Raw genomic sequence first — 19,430 nt, 5'->3', positions numbered from 1 at the left:
AAATAATGAATAACTGTGGGTTAACTCCGACCTGTCTGCTGTTTCTGCTGTGCTCATGTTATGTACCGTGTTCCTTTGCTAGCATCTTTTAATAGATCAAATGCCAACAGCTATATCTCACCACCTCTGCTGCTAGTTTTGAGTAAATTCAAACTGTCTGTGGCCCAACAGGTAATTTATGTCTCCAACCTAACGTAAGTGAAAGTGTTGTTATTAATGAGATATGAAAGCATAAAAAATGCATTTTAAATTAGATTTATACACTTTGAAATATCATCATGAAAAAAATGAAACATTCATTCTGAGATTGGGCATCAAAGAGTCCTGGTATGTCATAACAAATGTCCAAGAAATGTCATATATATATATTGTATGTTACAAAAAAATGTCAGAGTATAATGTGTCTTAAAAAACACAGCAACATATACAATAAGCTAGGCGATTGTTTAAATCGTTCTCGAGTAACTACATTGATAACAAGACGAGATGTCTTGTGATGGATCAGTTGCATTTAACGCTCACTTCACAGTAATTCTTACAATTCATCCTGAGGGTGATAGAAATGTGTTTACCAACCAATAGCTGTTGAGGTATTTCAGTTTGAACCAAAAATGTCAACCTGTTGGTGGCGCTCCACGTGAAAAGTAAATTGCCAAAGTAATTAGGATTCATCCTCTAATGACCACAAATGTCTGTACACAACGACCTTCATTGCCATTCCGAGATCTAAAAATATATTCAGTGGTTAGAAAATGTTTAAAAAACCCAAATCCCCCTGCAATAATATTGCATTAAGAATGATCAAATGTTCTTTACATCACAGTGTTATGTTCAGAGTTGTTGTTGTTGTAGGGTTAGTTGCAAATGAAAGCACTAGGGGGTTCCTTCTTCAGTTTCAAACCATCTTGCAGAGAAATGACACTGATAGTTGCTTCCTGACCCAAACCAGAAGAAACGTCAGCGAGAAGAGACACAAAGAGGTTTTTCGAGGCCCTGAGCCTTCAGCAGGAAGACGGAGCCTGAGGACCGAAGAGGGACTGAGCTGACTTAAAGACATGAGACGTTTGCTGAGGCAGCAGCTCAGACAGCACTGGGACTGAACTCATGTATACAGACTTGATCTGCCCACATTCATGGTAATGTTCACCGCAGGTCGCCACGGAAACAATGCCTAACATACACAAGTGTCTTTTTAAAATAATACATTTTTAAACAATTAAGACAAAACAATAATTGAAATGAATATATAAGTGTATCAGAAGAGTTATTAGCATAAAGAAGAAAGCAAACACTTGTATTTCCCTCAATTCAAAATATTAATTTAGGAGTTATAATATCTCAACTTGTCGATGTCATTCACATTTGTCAATCTTTTTGTTGGAAATGTTGATGTCTAATCTATAATTAAGAAGACAATCTCTGTTTCTCAACCAGCAGCGTTTTTATTGTCTGACGTTTGTGTGACGCGGTTCTGTTTCTCGTATTGAGACTGTAAACAGATCCCATTACAAGAGGAATGCTTCCACTCCTCCTGTGTTCGTATGAACGAGGTGATGAGCACGACAAAGCTTTCCCCTCCTGTGTCATGGGAAGATTTGCATTCATTATAGATTGATTTGATACATGTGTTGTGGCTTAGCAAACTTCCTCATTAACGTGTACGATAGTGCCACTGACTCACCCTGTTATCTGACAAGCATGCCCCTCGCCGTTCTGAATGAAAGGAAAAACTCCCACAGAGAGACAACAGTGGTCACTTTGACGTCATGCTTTCCATTTCAAATGATGGAAAGGCCAGCGATGTACCTCAAACTGGTTTCTATGGTTACAACCTCAGATAGGGCATTAATATACCGAGATAAATGTGGTGCGCAGCCTGTATGATAATAGCAAATCCAAGAGGATTTATGAGGTTGTTTATTTTTTTCACTGCAGTGAAAACAGGTCTGCTGCTGACGTTTAGTGTTGTGTCTGTTTTGACTCTTGGATGGACACACGGCCCTAATACAGTCGCAAAGGAGCTTAGCTTTAATCCTGGCATTGGTGAGACGTCACAGCTGTTTTTCCTCGCTTGCTGCCATTCTAGTTAATTTGCAGCATAACAGCCCCCTGGTACAGCCGGAGATCTGGAAACTAACAGTGTAAGGCCTTTCAGCTGCTGCCTCGGCATGTGCTTTCCTCTCCTTTTTGTTTTTATTTCCTCCTCAAGCAATGAGCCAGTGAAATTGTGCTCGCAGGGATCAAGGGCAGCTACTGCCTACATCCTGGCTTCTGAGCTCCTCAAAAGTCCCCATATAATCTACAGCAGATTTCCTTAGCCTGTTAAAATGAATCCAATCTCAGCACTGGACTACCTGCAGGGTATATAGTGACTGTTTAATAGCAGGGATGTGCAGTTGCCAGGCCATTTCAGAGTGACTATTTGGTTACACGACATCATTAAACTCGTTTTAAGTGGGAAAAGTGCAGTAGTTATCTGCAGTAAGAAGGGTATTGACTGTTTGAATGTGAAAACACCATTAAAGGTACACTCAGGTTACATTTGGTGTTTCTGTTTCTATAGAAAGGTGTGTATCTTTGGGGTCTGATAAATCAATGAGTGCGTTTCGTTTCTCCTAAAACATTGGTAACACTGATTAAAAAAAAAAGAAGTAAAACCCACATTGTTAACATCATGTTTGCTAGGTAGCAGGTTCTTCATTGTTGCCGCATTGCTAAGTTTCTTGGCATTTCTTTTCAAATAAAAGTTTGTATGTGAATAAATAATAATTTGACTTCATTGACGAATGATTTGATCAAAACAGGCTTGATTTTAGCATTATTTTAAATGTCTTGATATATTAAACATATACCCTTTGTTATAGTTGCAGTAAGTAATGAGGGAGGAGTAAGCAAGCCGTACACAAATTTCACTTTTGAGCTAGCTGCTGTTTTCAATATTTTTGTTTTTAGCTTCTCAAGCTACAGTGTCTTTAGCGAAAAACATTTAGGCTAACAGTACTCAAATACTGCTAAGAGTGATCGACATAGTTCAGAAGGTGACAGCTGACTCTTTAAAAAAAGAAGATGAGTTGAGCAGATGTCTACCGAAGACTTGTTGGAATAGTTTATAATCGAAACTTAAAGCATCAAAACGTGATAAAACTGATTAAAGCGACTTTTCAACACTAGAAATAATCAAAAACAAACTTACAGAAGCACAGCCTTGCTATACCAGCAACTCATCAAGTTGTTATGGCTTACGTGTTGCACACACAGTGTCCTATTGTATTACGACCAGAAGCAGCCCTGCATTAAAACAACACACAGGGCTGCGTTGGTGGTTGGTCCTTGCTTCATGTACCAGTGAGATGAAGCAATACGATTCCGAAAGTCAAGTTGGAGAAACAGATCTGTGAATTTGAAGGTTTATCAAACACCAAAACAGTACACAGCAGTTTATAATAACACTTTATATAATGATACTATGCGACAATAACTCTGGAAAGTTATCACAGCAGCAACTATTTCATCTTTCATCACGATGATTGTGAGACAAATAGTAGAAATATTCTGTTCACGGTGCACAGAATCCACCAGGAATTCGTACTTACATGTATTTGATTGGCCAAACAATTTTAGGTTTGGTCTCCACCAACTCCTGAGACAATATCTGGGTCTCCAGCTTATTAAATGTTCGATTCTCTTCACCAAACATTTGTCAACTTCATCTCTCTGCTGTTCCAATACAAAGTGTGATGAATGACAAAGATGTTTATCCATCACGTCAAGCTCGTTTTTGAGTATCGCAACGAAAGGGCTAATTTATCAATTGAAATAGATAATCCAATCAAGTTCAAAACTTTTAAACAAAACAACATATTTACGCTGACTCACAGTTAAAGTTTCTCACAGGTTTGGGCTCTGATGTGTGGCAGCATCTAGAGGAATAATTCTCAAAAAGAAAGTTCAAAGCTGTTGGTCTGCATCAGGGAGAGCAATCTGTCTTACACAGAAATACATCACCTGAGACCATTATCAAGAATATCAGCCCCGCTGTTATCTGTGGAATATATCTTATCACAGGATTGACTCTAGATCCATAATCAATCAATACAAACAAGCAGACATCTCTGAGGTGTGCGCAGTGCCGTCAAGTGGCAATTTCTCATGCAGCCCCTGGGAGTGAGGTTTAGTTTCAGGGGATTCTCAGCTAAGTAAATGTGAAGCTGTAGTTAACGGCAATGACAGCTCAGTTCTTTCTTTGCACAGACATTATGTCTGCTGATTATATAAACCAAATCTCTGCCAGTTTTGGATTTCACTTGTGAACTTCAAAGCTACGACAAATTCTGAGCGAGGAGCCAAAAATCCTGCTCTTTGAAAGATGAAAGTCCTCCTCTTCCATTATGGTTATACTTCACATAAAGGCCTGCATACTTCAGTGGACATATGAATCCCTGAATGTTGCAAGGGTATTTTATGCTTTTCTGTTAAGACGAGCAATTTAATTTTCATTCAGATCAAAGATTTATTTTTCCTCAAAAGTGTGATTTGGGAATAAAATGTGGGTTGAGGCATTCATTATCATTCAACAGGGTTGCTCTTTGCCTCCCTCTGTGGTTACAGAGTTTTGAACATTAACGTGTGCGATCACAAGCTGCTCATTTGCTTTATGTATGACATTCAGGTAGCGGAATAAATGTCATAAAGAGATATTGATCAGAAACTAATTTCCCTTCTAAGTCCGAGCTGTCACACATGCACGTGCCAAAACCAGATAACTCCCACCGAGAAAATGTCAGTGTCTCGAATATTGTTTTGCAAATTGAGCGCACAACAAACGAACGGCAGTTATCACGCTCCCCCTGAACGATGATTCAATGTGATGTAAATGCAAAGCTACACCTGGCATATCTGAAGAATAGTTTACAAGCACATACATTACATGCACATGTTGACTTTTTTTTAAGTTGTGCAGTGTGTGTACATCAAACATAAACATCGTCATTATCATTCACTGTCGCCCTCCTGTCTTATCGCTGTCCACGTGAAAAATATGACTGCCTCGGTTAGTGTGTGTCTGTTATCTAACCAATAAAAATCCAGCTTCCTTTCAGCAGCAGACAGCTCGACCTCCTTTGTGCAGCCTGTGAATCAATAGCAGCACACTGAACTCCTGACTTGTTAGTCAGGTTGTCACGGAGGAGCAGCCGGTGTCTGCTGGCTGCGTAAAGCAAATGTAGCAGGGCAATTAGCACGATTCTTTAGTCTCTCTTGGATGGCTGTGTAGAGCTATAAGACATCGAGCATCAATCATGTAGAAGAACCACATTTCTTAGAAGAAAGGGCTTTACTTGACCAGACTAGAGCCAGGGGCAGTTGCATATGTCACTCTCATCACAGAGGGCTTAGAAAGCAAACACAAGCATCTTATTTACAAGGAAATTTCAGGCAGTTTTTGCTCTTATTATAATATTATAATATATATGACAAACTGATTAGTTTTCTTGCACAGATAATGTAGTGTTTTGCTACACATGAGCTCACTTGTATTGTCCTTCACCATCTGGAATGACAGTATGAGACATTAGCACAGTAATCCCATCAGTGCTATCAAACAACTGAGCTTTTTTCATTTATAGTGGCGTCTATTTAGTTAATCCCTTCAGTTTAATCACTGCACATCTGATTTTGATTTTGCAGTGAGGACGTCAGTGGGAGTCTGCCAGTCATTAACTTTGAGAGGAATATTAAGAAAGTCTGTCGTGAGTGCATGTTTGTGTGTGTGTGTGTGTGTGTGTGTGTGTGTGTGTGTGTGTGTGTGTGTTTGTGATAAATTGCTGCAGACGACTGATGACGGAGTGCTGACGTCTCAGTGAGATGACTCACGTTCCACGTCCTCACTGATGGTACATCTTCATCCCCATAACACATACAGACACGTACCACAACAACAACACACACACACACACATACACACACACACACACACACACACACACACACACACACACACACGCACACGCACACCAGTGCCACTGTCACTCTGCTACAGATCTCTTTTGTCCAGGTACGCAGGCAGAACCCGCCACCTTACATCCCTCTACAGCAGCACTGCACTGCTGTACAGACACATACGCTTATACCCTTAGATTAACTGTTGTTGCTACTTCTGCCACAGTACATGATACATTTAGCATGTTACCTGTCAAAACAGACCTGTTACAAACTGTATGAGTGTGCACAGAGGGTCTGTGTCACTGTTGTGCCCCTCCATCACCCCATCTGCTTCAATTCAACTGGCAAAATATATATAGTGTGTTCATGAGATGTCCAGACTGTCTGTCTGAGCTCATGTTACAGAAGGTTGCATTATTTTGTAGTTTATGTATCTAAAATGATAAAAATCATAATAAGAAGTGACTTCTCTGAGCCACAAATAACGAGTGGGACTGGGTGGTCCTGGAAGTCAAAGAATCCCAGAAACAGCTTCTGTTTTTGAGCAATGACGAGGGAGATTGAAAGCAGCTATGAATACAAAGCCATGGGTACATAATACAGGAGAGTCGAGGCCGGTCAATGCAACGTGTCATTGTAGGTAAAAGTGTTTATAGCTGTTGTCACTACAGAGCGGCGAGACACAATAATTGTTAAAATTGGCGGAACACTGTGTTCCAATGTTTGCAATCGTTCATGAAAAGTGATGAAGGTAGTTGTGTAAAGAATGAGCAACACTACAGCCATGCTAGTGGCAGTACGTCGAGCTACAAGTCAACATGCTAACATGACACACTCACTAAATTGCTGTTGCTAAGCAGTGTATAATGTTTAAAATGATCTCCATCATAGTTACTAGTTTGCATGCTAACATTTGCTAATTAGGACTTTACACAAAGTACAGCTGTCATTAGTCATAAACCAAAATATTGGACCTGATGATGGCACAAAGTTCAATTCATCCTGATGAGCACACCAAATGTGTGTGTACCAAAATGTTGTGGCTATCCACCCAGCAAGCTGTCGAGACATTTCACTAAAAATGTCAACCTCACGGTGACGCGAACCATGAGTGTCAGTACATAAAACATTGGAAAGGTATCAGAGGTAAGGAGGTTTTAGACCATTTACAAATTGTTTGTTTTCATGGAGCGCTTTTATATTCTAATTTAGACATTACACTGTTTATTCAAGTCAGACACAACCAGCCGATAATTATGTTACTTTTAAAACCAGTTTTGTGAAGCCATCGATTCATGCTCTACTACTCTCTCTCTCTCTCTCTCTCTCTCTCTCTCTCTCTCTCTCTCTCTCTCTCTCTCTCTCTCTTTCTCTCGCTCTCTGACTGAGTGTTTTGTGCACATTAGGCATGGATGATTTAAAAAGAGTGCTTCTCATGGGTAGGAAAGGTGCTGCTAGAACTGAAGTGCGACCTCCCGTGTGTCCCTCTTTGCATCCCATGCTCTGGAAAACAGATTCTGTCGCAACATCGCGGTTATACAACACAGCGCAGATAGAGGCACAGTGGACGAGACTTGCCAGCAGTGAAGCATGACAGCATTGTCCCAGTACAGACGGCGTGTTCTGACACCATCTCATTAAAGTTACATACCAGAGGTGAAGTTAGAACAGCAGGTACACGTTGAACCTTTCTGATATGAAATTGAGCATTATAACGGATGATAACTAGGGCTAGCTAGTTAACATAGATGTAAAAAATTCAGGATTTGCAATATTTAAAAAGTTTGTACAGCAATATGAAAAAATAATTAAAATCTGGTCTGCTCTTGCGTCATAGACTGTGCGTCTACTACTGTGAACCTGTAATAGCTGAAGTTATTTGCCATGGTGGTTCAACAACATGTTTTGTTTTTGTTGGTATGTCAATCCCAACGGGTAGCGGTTTGTATTATTCTGACTAATGTCCTGTTTGCTCTCATCTGTTGCCTTATGTAGCTGTGTAATACACTTACATATTCCTGCGGTAAATTGAGAATATTTGAGGTTTTAATTTTACAAGGAATGCAGTGCAGGGTATTCAAAAAATATGGAAATGAATAAATGAATGATAAGTTTAAACTAAAACTAAAAAACACATTCAAAGCTCTAACCGTTGTGGTGTCTTGTAATACAAAGCCAACTACTCCACAAAGTGTTAGCTGCTCTAAAAATACACTTTACCTAAAAACAATAAAAGCTTATTTCAGTTGAGGAGATTTACTGTACCAATAAATACCCCCTGACCGCGGAAAGCAGAAGTACATATAACTGAGGGCAGTGCTATATTACGACCAAGGCTGTGTAGATGAGAGAGATAAGCCTGCTAGCAGTAGGGGAAAAAAGGTAAACATCCAGGGAGATTAGATGAGGTACATGCAAAGTTCAAACACTGAGAGTCTGAGTGGCAAAATACTTCTGCGGTGCCAAAACAACTGCCCATCTAGCTTTCAAAGGTAAAACAAAAAGTCTATTCTGTTCAGAATTCATTCATACAATTCTTTTAAGCTTTATGTCAACACATGAAGCTTCAAACTAATGTGGCAGTGGTTGTGGCAAACAGGAGAGTGCATGCTGATTTAGAGCTAAGCCTGATCTTATCTGGAGCGTGCTACAGCTGTCGGTGCTTGCTGGTCTGCTCCTGGAGTGTGAGGTCTGGGTGTGGTTTCTTGTCAGCCTGCTGTGTCTGTGTGCCAGGAAAGAGACACACAGAGTCCAAAAGCTACAGTCAAACATGTTTAGGTCACATGACCATGCAGTCAGTATTTGCTGGAAAACAAATACACTTCTTCATACCGGTGTCAGCAACTCCAAACACAAATTTTGCTACACCAATGTGGAGGAGAATGGTTTAGATTCACCATTTTGTTTTGAGCATTTCTCAAAGGTCACATTATTAATTTGACCCAGGTGATTCTACTGAGTGAGTCACACTACCTCCAGCACCGAGAGGATCTCCACCTTACAGATTTTATGTGTGGACAACATGCTTACGTATCTGGAGACAGGGGTGGAGGACTTGTGTGCATAAACGTGACAGACACCAGTACAACTCTGTGGCGAGTGAGTCACTGTACCTGTCTACTGGCGAGTGCTCTATGTAATGAAAAGCAGGACTGCCAGTTCTTGGCTGTATCGTGTTTCATTGGGGGATAAGAAGAGAGAATGGTTTGTAAGAAGAGAAAGAACACACACACACAGTATTCACAAATAAACGCCCAACCTTCTGTCCAATGACTCTTTGCCACTTAGTCTGTAAATCTCTCAACATGCATGCCTTTCTGCTCTGAGAAATGTCACTGTTACCTTTTTCAGCTGCATTCCTCACTGGATATGGGTGTGCCTCAGAGGCAACAGGGAGAGGCTTCCACACCTGCCAATTCTTCATGAGTGTCACCAAAGATTGCCACTGTGCACTTTTCCAAGAAAACGTTTCACTGGTCAATGTGCGTTATGGGTTCTGGGTTAGCCAGACAAGTGTACAAACCCCTTTGACCTTGTCTGCTTTATGGCATGGCATGGCTCTGTTGGTCAGTACACCTCTAGCCGTAGCCTGTAGCGTAGCCAGCCTGTAGCGTAGCCTGTAGCGTAGCCTGTAGCGTAGCCTGTAGCGTAGCCTGTAGCGTAGCGTAAGTAGCCACTTAATAAGCCTATAGCTCAACACCCTAATTACTTTGGTCATTCCCTAACCTTTCCTCTAGCCATTTGACATTTGTGGCTTTGAGTGAAACGTCCTTAATACAATTGGATGATGCATTGCCATGACATTTGGTTCACAGATATATGGCCCCTCAGGATGAATCATAATAACTTTGGTGATCCTCTGACTTTTCCTCTAGCATCATCATCATCATCGTCATCATCATCATCATCATCAGCAAATGTTAGTATGCTAACATTATACATGCTAAGGGTATCAGGATACCATCGTCAATGTGGGAAAATTAGCATGTTGACGTAAGTATTTTGTTCAAAGCACCAAATTTCAGTCTTGATAAAGTTAGGTGTACTGGTGAACAACAATGACTTTACAATTAATATATTTTTATTGTCAATAAACCAAACCAAATATAAAAACAAGCACACACCTTGATGTATTTACACCTACACTATTCTAAACATCAGACACTGTCCATTATTTACTTGCACACTATGACACCCTGGCAGTACCTTAGCAAAACAAAAACCCACAAGGTCACATTAAACTGCACAGCCTACAAACAAATGATAAATATTACGCAATAACCATCAATCATCGAGATAAGTGTTACAGTACTTTCCCATGAACTAAAGCTTCACTTAACTTGCTCCAGCCTGTCACTGCAGCCTAGCGCCAGATCAGTAAGCCTGATGTAATCAAGGCTCAAACAGCCATCAGAACCACCGCCCAGGGTCAAAGAGGGACATTCCTCTTTCTCTCCTCCCACCTTAGGACTCGTTATCCTCATCTCAGACACTGACAATGATAGACATTTGGTGTGTCTCCACACTGTCTCTATGGTTTCATTAAAGGGTATTTGTGATTATGTGCTATACTTGCATGTTGTGGTACACTGTATCTGCAGGTAATCTGATCGGTTCAGTCTGTAAGTAATTTGTTATCTGTTTTATTCCATGTGGGATACAACAGGGTTCAATTCTCGGTCCTGTACAGTTTGTTTTTCTGTAGATGCTGTCACAAAATTATGATACAAAATCAGTTTTCCTTACTTCACAGGTGACGCTAAATTATATGTCCCACTAAAACTCAGGACATGAAGTGACACAGCTTTCACTACTTCTCTGTTTACTTCTCTGTTTAACGATGCTGTATCTGAGGATACATATCACAGCTACAATACTGTAATATTTCAGAGTTCTCAAAGTTCTCATTCAGCTGTTGAATATAGTATTTTCAAACGAAGAATTACAAACAAATTGAGGCATATTTGGCACATCTGACATGGAATAAAGTTGTTCATGCACTAACATCCCCAAAACTTAACCACAACAAAATATTTTATTCTTTAAATATTCAAGACTGGTATTGTCCAGTTAGTGCAGAACACTGGTGCTCAACAGCAGACTGAATGTTAGGAAAAAAAAGACCCTCACCTCCTTGAAAATAGTTGCTTGAAGATCTGCTTTGTTTGAGCACCTTGTAACCTAATGGTTAAGGGTGCTTACCGGCTAGCTAGCACATGAAAGCTTAGCCCCTGTTTGATTTCAGCTGGGGAGCCCATGTTGCATGTCAAACCCTTCTCTTCCCCCATGTTTCCTGACTATTTCTTCACTATCTACTATCTAATAAAGGCCAAAATTAAAAAACAAACAAATGAGGTATTTCAATTATCTGACAGTCCAATCTAAAAAGTGTTGAACCTTTTTATTTTTCCAGACACTGTACTGGAGACTGTGGGGCAATTTTCCTAATTCACATATTTTATTCCCTTGTGTACAATGGTGACAGATTCAGTTTTTTACTCACCTTTTCACTATATGTGTGCCGGTTACCAATAAATAATTTGTGGTTGATTTATGCTGAATGTAACCTTGTTTTTACTTCTTGAACAAATAAACAATAACACATTTCATGCTGTTGATGATTATCTTTGTGTCTAAGATAAGAGTGAACTTCTGTACGTATATAATTTTAAAGAAAATAGTTTAAAACACTTTTGTTATAAATATCTATATGAAAAAACTGGAGTTTAGTACTAATCACAATTATCACACAGCGCCCTCGTGACGTGTTAATGCAACAGTAGAAGGATTAACTGGCTGACATTGTCCATCTGGACTGGGATTAAACTAATAACTTTTCTATGACAATTCCCAGTGGTCTTATTTACTCCCCTTCAACATGTGCCACTGACGTAGGTCTCATTCGTGCCAAGAGTAAAAGTACACCAACACCTCTGCTGCCAGTGGCGGGATTTAAGCTTCTGTTTATGTTTGTTAACAGCTGGCCAATGTAACCTCACAGCGTGTGGTGTTTCGCATATGGTTTGAAACAAATGCATGCACTGTTTATAAAGAGGCTCATTTAACTATGTTTCTTGTTTGTCAAGTTTCGTTTTACTCAGAAAAATAAAGCAGCTTCCATTGACTCTTAATGTTGTTGACTTTGTGGTTGTGCAGAGCTGGTGAGGCAGACCCCCTGGAGGGTTTATGAGTTCTAAAGTTGTGCCTGTCCAGAGATCAACAGATGTTAGCTTCCACGGCTCTCTGATAATGACCTGCTGACTGAAGGGAGGCAGTCTGTAAGTAGCTAAGTAGTATGTCTCAGTAGAGAATAGCTTTGACGTATGCTGCGGTTCATCCAAAAAGGCGTTCTATCTTTCGTCACAAGCTTGACTATTCAAATCAATTGGGTAAATGTTCCAGACTTTTCCAGGGGCTTCATTATCCTCGCATTCACCTTTTCAAGGAGTTGCAGCTCTGATCACATCAGACGCTGCAGCTATGCCATCACCCACACACTGTTCTACAGACCACTCCACTGTGTTGAATCATACTGTCTGACCAGCTTTGCACACTGTTCTGATAAATAACTGTGAAGTGCTCTTCGCAGCACTGTTTGCAACAGGCGACTGACAGAGTTCAATCAATGCATCTGCCAGAAAACAGAAAGAGGCTAATGAGATTTTCCCTCCTTGTCTCTCTGTCATATTACAGCACAGACACACTGTGGCTGTCAAATCTACTCTAAAACATGATGTCTCTCACTGCTTGTGATTCTTATTTGTGTCAGCTTATTTGCCCAAATATTTTTTGATTAAAAACTTTTGTAATGTACTTCAACAGGAAGGTCTGGCAATATGCCATGAATGATAAGTGCAAAGTTAGACATTTTGTGAAAAACGCATCTTTCCATGAGTTAGATGAAAAGGTCAATATGAGTCTCGTGTCGATATGGTATATGACGCTACAGCTAGACGACGGTTAGCTAGCTTAGCACAAAGAACTCGGAACACGGAAACAGCTAGCCTGGCTCTGTCCAATGGTTACAAATTCTCAGTTAAATCTGCATAAAAAACAAACTGTAAGCACTGTTCTACAGGGAATTATGTGCCAGAGTATTTATTTTCCCGTGACCAGTGACTTCCTGGAGTCTCCGCTGCCTATCTGACAACTGTTCAGAGCCAAGAAATAATCAGACACTTAACAAACAGCGAATTGACGTTTACACACAAGATGCAACATGTTAATTAGTAGATGTGCTTGTAGGTGTTTCTCCCTATTTCCAGTCTTTATGCTAAGCTAAGCTAGCTGGCTGCTGGTGGTAGATTCATATTTACTGTACAGACAAACAGGCGTAGTATTAATTTTCATATCTAACTCTCTGCAAGAAGATACGTGTATTTCCCAAACGATTTCCATTATTGGATGAGCTGTTTTTACCTTGGAGGTTAGTTGAGTTTGTAACGTGGTGTTTTATTAGGTATGTTCTTGATTTTCCCACTTGTCATACCAAATCATTAACAAATGCATTTAACTTCAGTGACAGGAGAAAATCACATTCAGAGCAACCAGCAACCTCAGTAACTGAATCATGTTTGAGGAGCTGGCATGAAGCTCTGATTGTGTACCTTATGGAAGGCTAAATTTGACTCCACAGCACACAACCCTAATCAGCTGCATCAAAACAATCATTAACTAACCTCCCGTTGCCTCCTTTTTTTCTCTGCCTCCTTCTCCACACACGACAGAGGGCGAGACTCTAGACAAACACCTCAGAGACTCCTCACTCTCACCTCGCTCACCCCATGTCCCATCGTCCCCTTTAAAGAGCTTAATAATACAAACAGGACCTCACGCACAGCACACAGAGGAAGCTGAAACAGTATACTACACACGCTGCAGAAAAACATGCTTTCACAACAAAATGTTCAGCACATTAGAACATCATGTTGTCAATAATGTTCAGATGGACTGTGTTTTACTTTCAGGCCTGTAAAAATGGATTTTAATTATGAATTTAGCTTTTTAAGCCTTTTATTGCCACATGATAATTGTATGTGCATGTTTGTTTTTATGCATTACTCCTCTGTACAGCCACTCTGTTAATGGTGGAGCACGTCCTACATGTAGCTGAATGGACTTTTTGATATAACTGCACAGCACATTTCTTTATTTTAGGGTTTTTGCTGGCTTTTTATATTGACAATATTGTGTGCTGTCCACTCGCAGAGCACACATGGCTCTGAGTTGAAACTATCTAATAATGTTTAATTTACTCTAATGGGTGTGGGCTTACATAAACACTGGAATAGAGTGAAATAATTGTTTTCAGAATAAAATTACAATCCCCATTGAGCTGTTTATGAAAGAGCTTAATATACAGTGATCCTACTGTCAGCCTAAAAAGCCTTACAACCGCAAGAACTACAAAAAGTAATTTGCTACAGCATGATCAACCAGTGAACAAATTAAATCAAAATAAACCCATTTGATTTGATTGGCGTTTTCCCTATAATTACAGCTCAAAAATATTAAAATTTAAATCTCTGTGGTACATAAATTTCTCATTCTCACATGTTCCGGTTATCTAAAGTAAACATTAAACTATAAACAATGGGTTTTCATCAGCGACACACCAATCTCCTTTGTGTTTATTCTGGCTCTGTAATGGTGTAAAGGTCGTAAATCTGAGCCATCAGCCGTAATATAAGTGGTATCCTCCCATAGGTTGTGAGGTTACAAGCACACCATTGATAGGCTGCCTCTGAATGGTGTTAGGAGGAAGCCATCTGCTCCTGTTTATGGTTCATTAACCCTGCTACCCCTGGATAACCAGGCTGCCCCCACAGCAACAGGTACAAGAGGGCAGGGCTTTGAGATGATACTTAGAAAGAAAAAAAATAACTGGTCAACTTGTTTCTGAGTCAACATGCTCCTTAATTCAATAGTTTACCATTAACAACAATAACTGGAATTTCCTTACCTTCCCAGAAGTCCATAGGCATACTGTGAATCTGCAAGCAGTAATGTGATCTCGCCGTTCTGCATGGACATGACACACTCCTCTAGGGCCTACAGGTGTCAAAACACATGGTGTTATTTAGAGAACTAATTACATTTTTAAGCATAACTTTGTATTTTGCATTTCAATGTTGTAAATTGACTAAAATATTTGTTGACTAATTCCAAGTTTCAAGCATCTGGATCAGCTTTTTAACCATTTCAGCTTTAGGGACTGCAATGTCTGTCAGTTGGTTCAGACTGAAATATCTCAACAATTTGTGGACGGATTGTCATAAACTCTGGTAGATATATTCATGGTTCCCACAGGATTAATCATATTAATTTTGGTCATTCTTTGACATTTGATTTATTTTAAATGAACTGTCATTGCATTGGAAGCATTTGGTTTATGACCCATAAGATTAACGACATTCCCATCAGCCTCAACTGCACTTTTTGTTTTGTGCTGATTAGCAAATGTTAGCATGCTAACGCGCTAAACGAAGATTGCAAATATGGTAAACATGTTAGCTGCTTAGCAGATATAGCTGTTAGCGTTGTCAATGTGATGTTAGCATTTAGCTCAAAACGTTATTGTACCTAATGCCGCATTTCCATTTTTATGTCACGGAACAGCTCTACTTGACTTGCTTTTTTTGGTTTTCCATAACAAAAGCTGTGGATGGTAACATTTTAGTTGAGGATCCAAGCGAGTTGTGCCGACAGTATGTGGAGTTTAAATACTTCAGACCACTGGTTGGTCAGAGAGAATCATCACTAGCGCGACACAGGACATCCTGCACAAATGTCAACCTCCTGTAAATAGCGGGGTCAATTTTCTTTTCACTTGACATAGCTTTTAAAAGATGGCAGCTTGCAAAACTACACAGTACACTACTTGGTACAATTGACAAAGTGCAGACATTCCTGTGTTTGGTAGCCGATGAAAGGATTCGGCAAGTGTCACGTTGAAGATGATTTCACTGCATTTTCAGTGTGCAATTTGAGAAAAAGACCAAATTGAGTTGAGTCAAGTTAAACCACGCAGTGAAATTTAGGATTTAAGTACAGCCTCACACAGCTGGTAGCATGTCTGTAGACCCCTAACCTTCTTTACCTATTTTCATAGTCTCTATAGTGCTGCAGGATGTTAAAATATCTTAAGCTTGTGTCAACAACAGACCTTAATTCAGGTTTCTAACCAACAGCCCATTACAAAAACCCATTGACTTCGAGTCAAGGGAACCAGAAGTGCAAACATACTAACTCTTTTCTGTTTTTTAGGACTTATTCCTGCAGCACTTTATTGGTCATCATTGAAGTGTGATGTAAACATGATAAACTACACTCTCCATGAAAACTGAACGGTTAAAAACATTTTACCTGGTTTACATCTCCCTCTCCTATAACAAAAACAAGCTTGCAGTCCTTCTCCACCACAGTGCAGTCCTCCAGGACACATTGCATCTTCACAGTAACCTCCTGGCCCCAGACGGGGCTCAGGGAGTGTGGGGCCCCGGACTCCAGCACCTTTTTCCTCAACAGCCGGTCCTCTGCGTGAGGAAAGAAGAAAAGGTCATGCAGGGGTTAATCTACTAGTTGTTGGTAAACATATGCTCAGAAACAGCCACGAACACGCTATTTTGGGCTATTTTGTGATTTCAATCCAAAATGAAATAGAAAGGTTTAGGTAAAGTAAATGAGAAGCACTAGTCACTGATAAATGACCCATTTTTTTTTTTTTTACAAGATCACCTAGCGATATCAAGTCTAAAGTCTGTCTCTATTCAGTTCACTGATATGTCCTCACCTGTGATGTCCTGCCAATCGTCTGCCTCGAACAGCTCCTCAAAGGTGGAGGAACTCCACTCCACCATCCCATATTCTGGAAAGAGACTCTCTGCTGAGCTGTCTCTCTCCAACACATCGTCCTCCATTGATGGGTCTTGAAATCGCACCATTTTCCAGCTGTTTGTTTTTTTCAGTTTCCTCCTCTCCTTGCATTCTGTGTCTCCATGTTGCTCAGGATCAGAGGCTCCTATTATCTTGGAGCTTTTACTCTCTCCTTCACAGCTTTCTCTTTTAGCCTGCTCTTTCCCATGCATCGTCTGGCCTTCCTCTGGAGGCCCACAGGGCAGCTCGGTGTGAATGTCCCCGTCAGCAAGCTCAGAAATGGCCTCTCTTACAACAGGCTCTGTAGGCTTCACTGCAGGGTCTTCGTACTCTACACATGGCTCTGTCTCCATTTCACTGCAGAGAGCAATGGACACCACCTGCATTAGCCTCCAAAAGAGATGATCCTCCTTGTCCGAGCCAACGTTCCACTTCGGTGCAGATAAGTAATTCTGTTGTGAATCGACTTCTGCCACCTAGAATCTGTTAAAACAAAGAAAATATCTCCATGACCTAACGTTTAGAAAAATCCATTTTGTGTTTTATTAATCCAACTCAGAAAGCATCCCCTAATCCTGGCTTCATCTACAGTTCTTTGTCCCGCCTGCAGCCGCGTAGTTTCTGCAGTTTTGTTGTACTTTGACCTCTTCTCACTCCTACTTGTGTCCGTCTTAGTCTACATAGTCCAGTGATGTGGCAGCGACAAAAAAATGATCAATGTAAAGAAACTGTGCAGCGCAGCGAAGCACTCCCAGCCAGCAGGCTTGTGCAGTGGTAATCTGCGGGATTAGGAGAGAAAAACCTAATCTGCCAGAACGTCTGTAAGCTTCTTAATGACTTCACCGTCGTGCCCCACAACGCAGTTTCCATGAAGGCATTCTACCAATAAGATCTCAGGAGATACAAGCTTTAACTTAATTTGCTTTGAGTTACGTTGGGAGATTTTTATTTTCACTTTTTAAGAAGTGCACTAATAACATGCAGGCAGTAAAACATTGTTATGTTTTTAACCCACAAAGGTAATTAAAGGATGTTTGCTTTTGTCAGGTTCATCGAGAAACTATATTACATTTAATTACAATACAGATAAAAACTAAACTCTTCTCTATTTGACTGGAAGAGATCAGCAGATTACGACTCTGCTGTTCAAACATTTTGGGACATGCTCAAGTGACAGTTTTAGGAAAATTGAGTCTTTAAATTTCTAATGAGTTTTAATCTCATAATTAAGCACTGTGTCATACAATAAACTAAAAGCTTTTGGCCGCAAGGCACATATGTTGTCTTAAAACATCCATTTGCTCAGAGAGGGTGAAAAACGAAATTTGTGATAATATTGAATAAAATGTCCTAACACTGTTATTAAGGCTTAAATAGAAGTAATGAATCTGTCAGCAAATTAGTGGCACCACTGAAGAGTTATTAATCGCTTCACGTTTTACCAAAGGAAATGACAAAACAAGTAGTGCTGACAATAGTTAGATGGAAAACATCTTCCCAGCTATGTTGTGAATATACCCTGCATTGCTGACTGTCAGGCTACAATTTAATCCACAGCCAAAGCACGCTGCCCATCAGAGATTAAATGAATCCCAATTCCATATTTGTCATTTATTTCTCTGGCACACAGAGAAAAGACACACACACAGCGAGTATAAAGGTTTCACTTGTTTGGTGTTTGTTCTCTCACAAGTACTAATAATAGTATTCTTATGTTATCTCTACTACGCTTTTGCTGTTACCATGTTTATGTGTTATGTCATTTTAATGAACAGCACTTTGGACAACTCTGTTTTTAAATGTGCTTTATAAATAATGTGTGTGATCAGTAAAAGAGGATTCAAATCCTCAAATTTCATTTCCATTTACTTGGGTGCTTTTATTATACTGCTTTTGACTTCTACTCCCCCACATTTCAGAAACAAAAACACATTTTAGCGTACTTTTTACTCCATTTATTTTATTTAAATGCTCCAGTAACATTTCAGATTAATATGTTAATTAAAACATATGATAATCCAAAATATGACAGGTTGTTATGGCAAACATAAGTGTTAGCTACAATATTAAGAAGCTGCTGACACATCTAATTAATCAACACCTGTTTTGATATTGATTCAATATTTTATATTCATACATTTTCTTGAATCTTCTGAAATTCTGTAGATTTTCTTTTGTCACTTTTGACTCAGGGAAGTTGTTAGGGGCATTGTTTCTGACATTTTAAAGACACAATCAAGCAAAACCAATCAGCAGATTAATCAATGATAAAAGATAATTGCTAGTTGCAACCTGAATTATAATATAACAATCTGAAGGGGGCTACATAATCAGTACTTTGTGAAATTAAATATGTTTATATTCTTGTAGGCTACAGTATGTTGGTACTGTAAATGATCTAAATATTATTACATTACAGGTCATTAAAGGTCATAAATACTTAAAACCACTCACTATTTATTCAGGAATAAATAAAGTTTTCCATAGGTTTTGATTTGATTAAAATGTCTATACAAAGCTTCTCTGCACTGCACAAATAAATAAGAATGTCATTTCCAAAATGCCATCTATTTCTCACTCATACATTTTTAGTGTATATACACTTCCTCATGTGT

General features: G+C 39.6%; 1 protein-coding gene across 1 annotated transcript in view; it reads right to left on the bottom strand.

Moving 5' to 3' along the window:
- Positions 1-19,430, bottom strand: part of fkbp16 (FKBP prolyl isomerase 16) — a 40,576-nt gene that overhangs the window by 8,496 nt on the left and 12,650 nt on the right. The window contains exons 2-4 of the mRNA XM_029433145.1: positions 16,733-17,298; positions 16,306-16,475; positions 14,903-14,991 (exon numbers count right to left, since the gene is read on the bottom strand). Of these exons, the coding sequence (XP_029289005.1) occupies positions 14,903-14,991; positions 16,306-16,475; positions 16,733-17,201 (728 nt within the window). The 5' untranslated portion in view covers positions 17,202-17,298. The remainder of the gene's footprint in view (positions 1-14,902; positions 14,992-16,305; positions 16,476-16,732; positions 17,299-19,430) is intronic.

The sequence above is a fragment of the Cottoperca gobio genome, chromosome 6 (assembly GCF_900634415.1).
Source record: "Cottoperca gobio chromosome 6, fCotGob3.1, whole genome shotgun sequence".
NCBI lineage: Eukaryota > Metazoa > Chordata > Actinopteri > Perciformes > Bovichtidae > Cottoperca > Cottoperca gobio.
The sequence above is the reverse complement of the archived record's forward strand: the minus strand, read 5'-3'. Positions and strand labels throughout refer to the sequence as shown.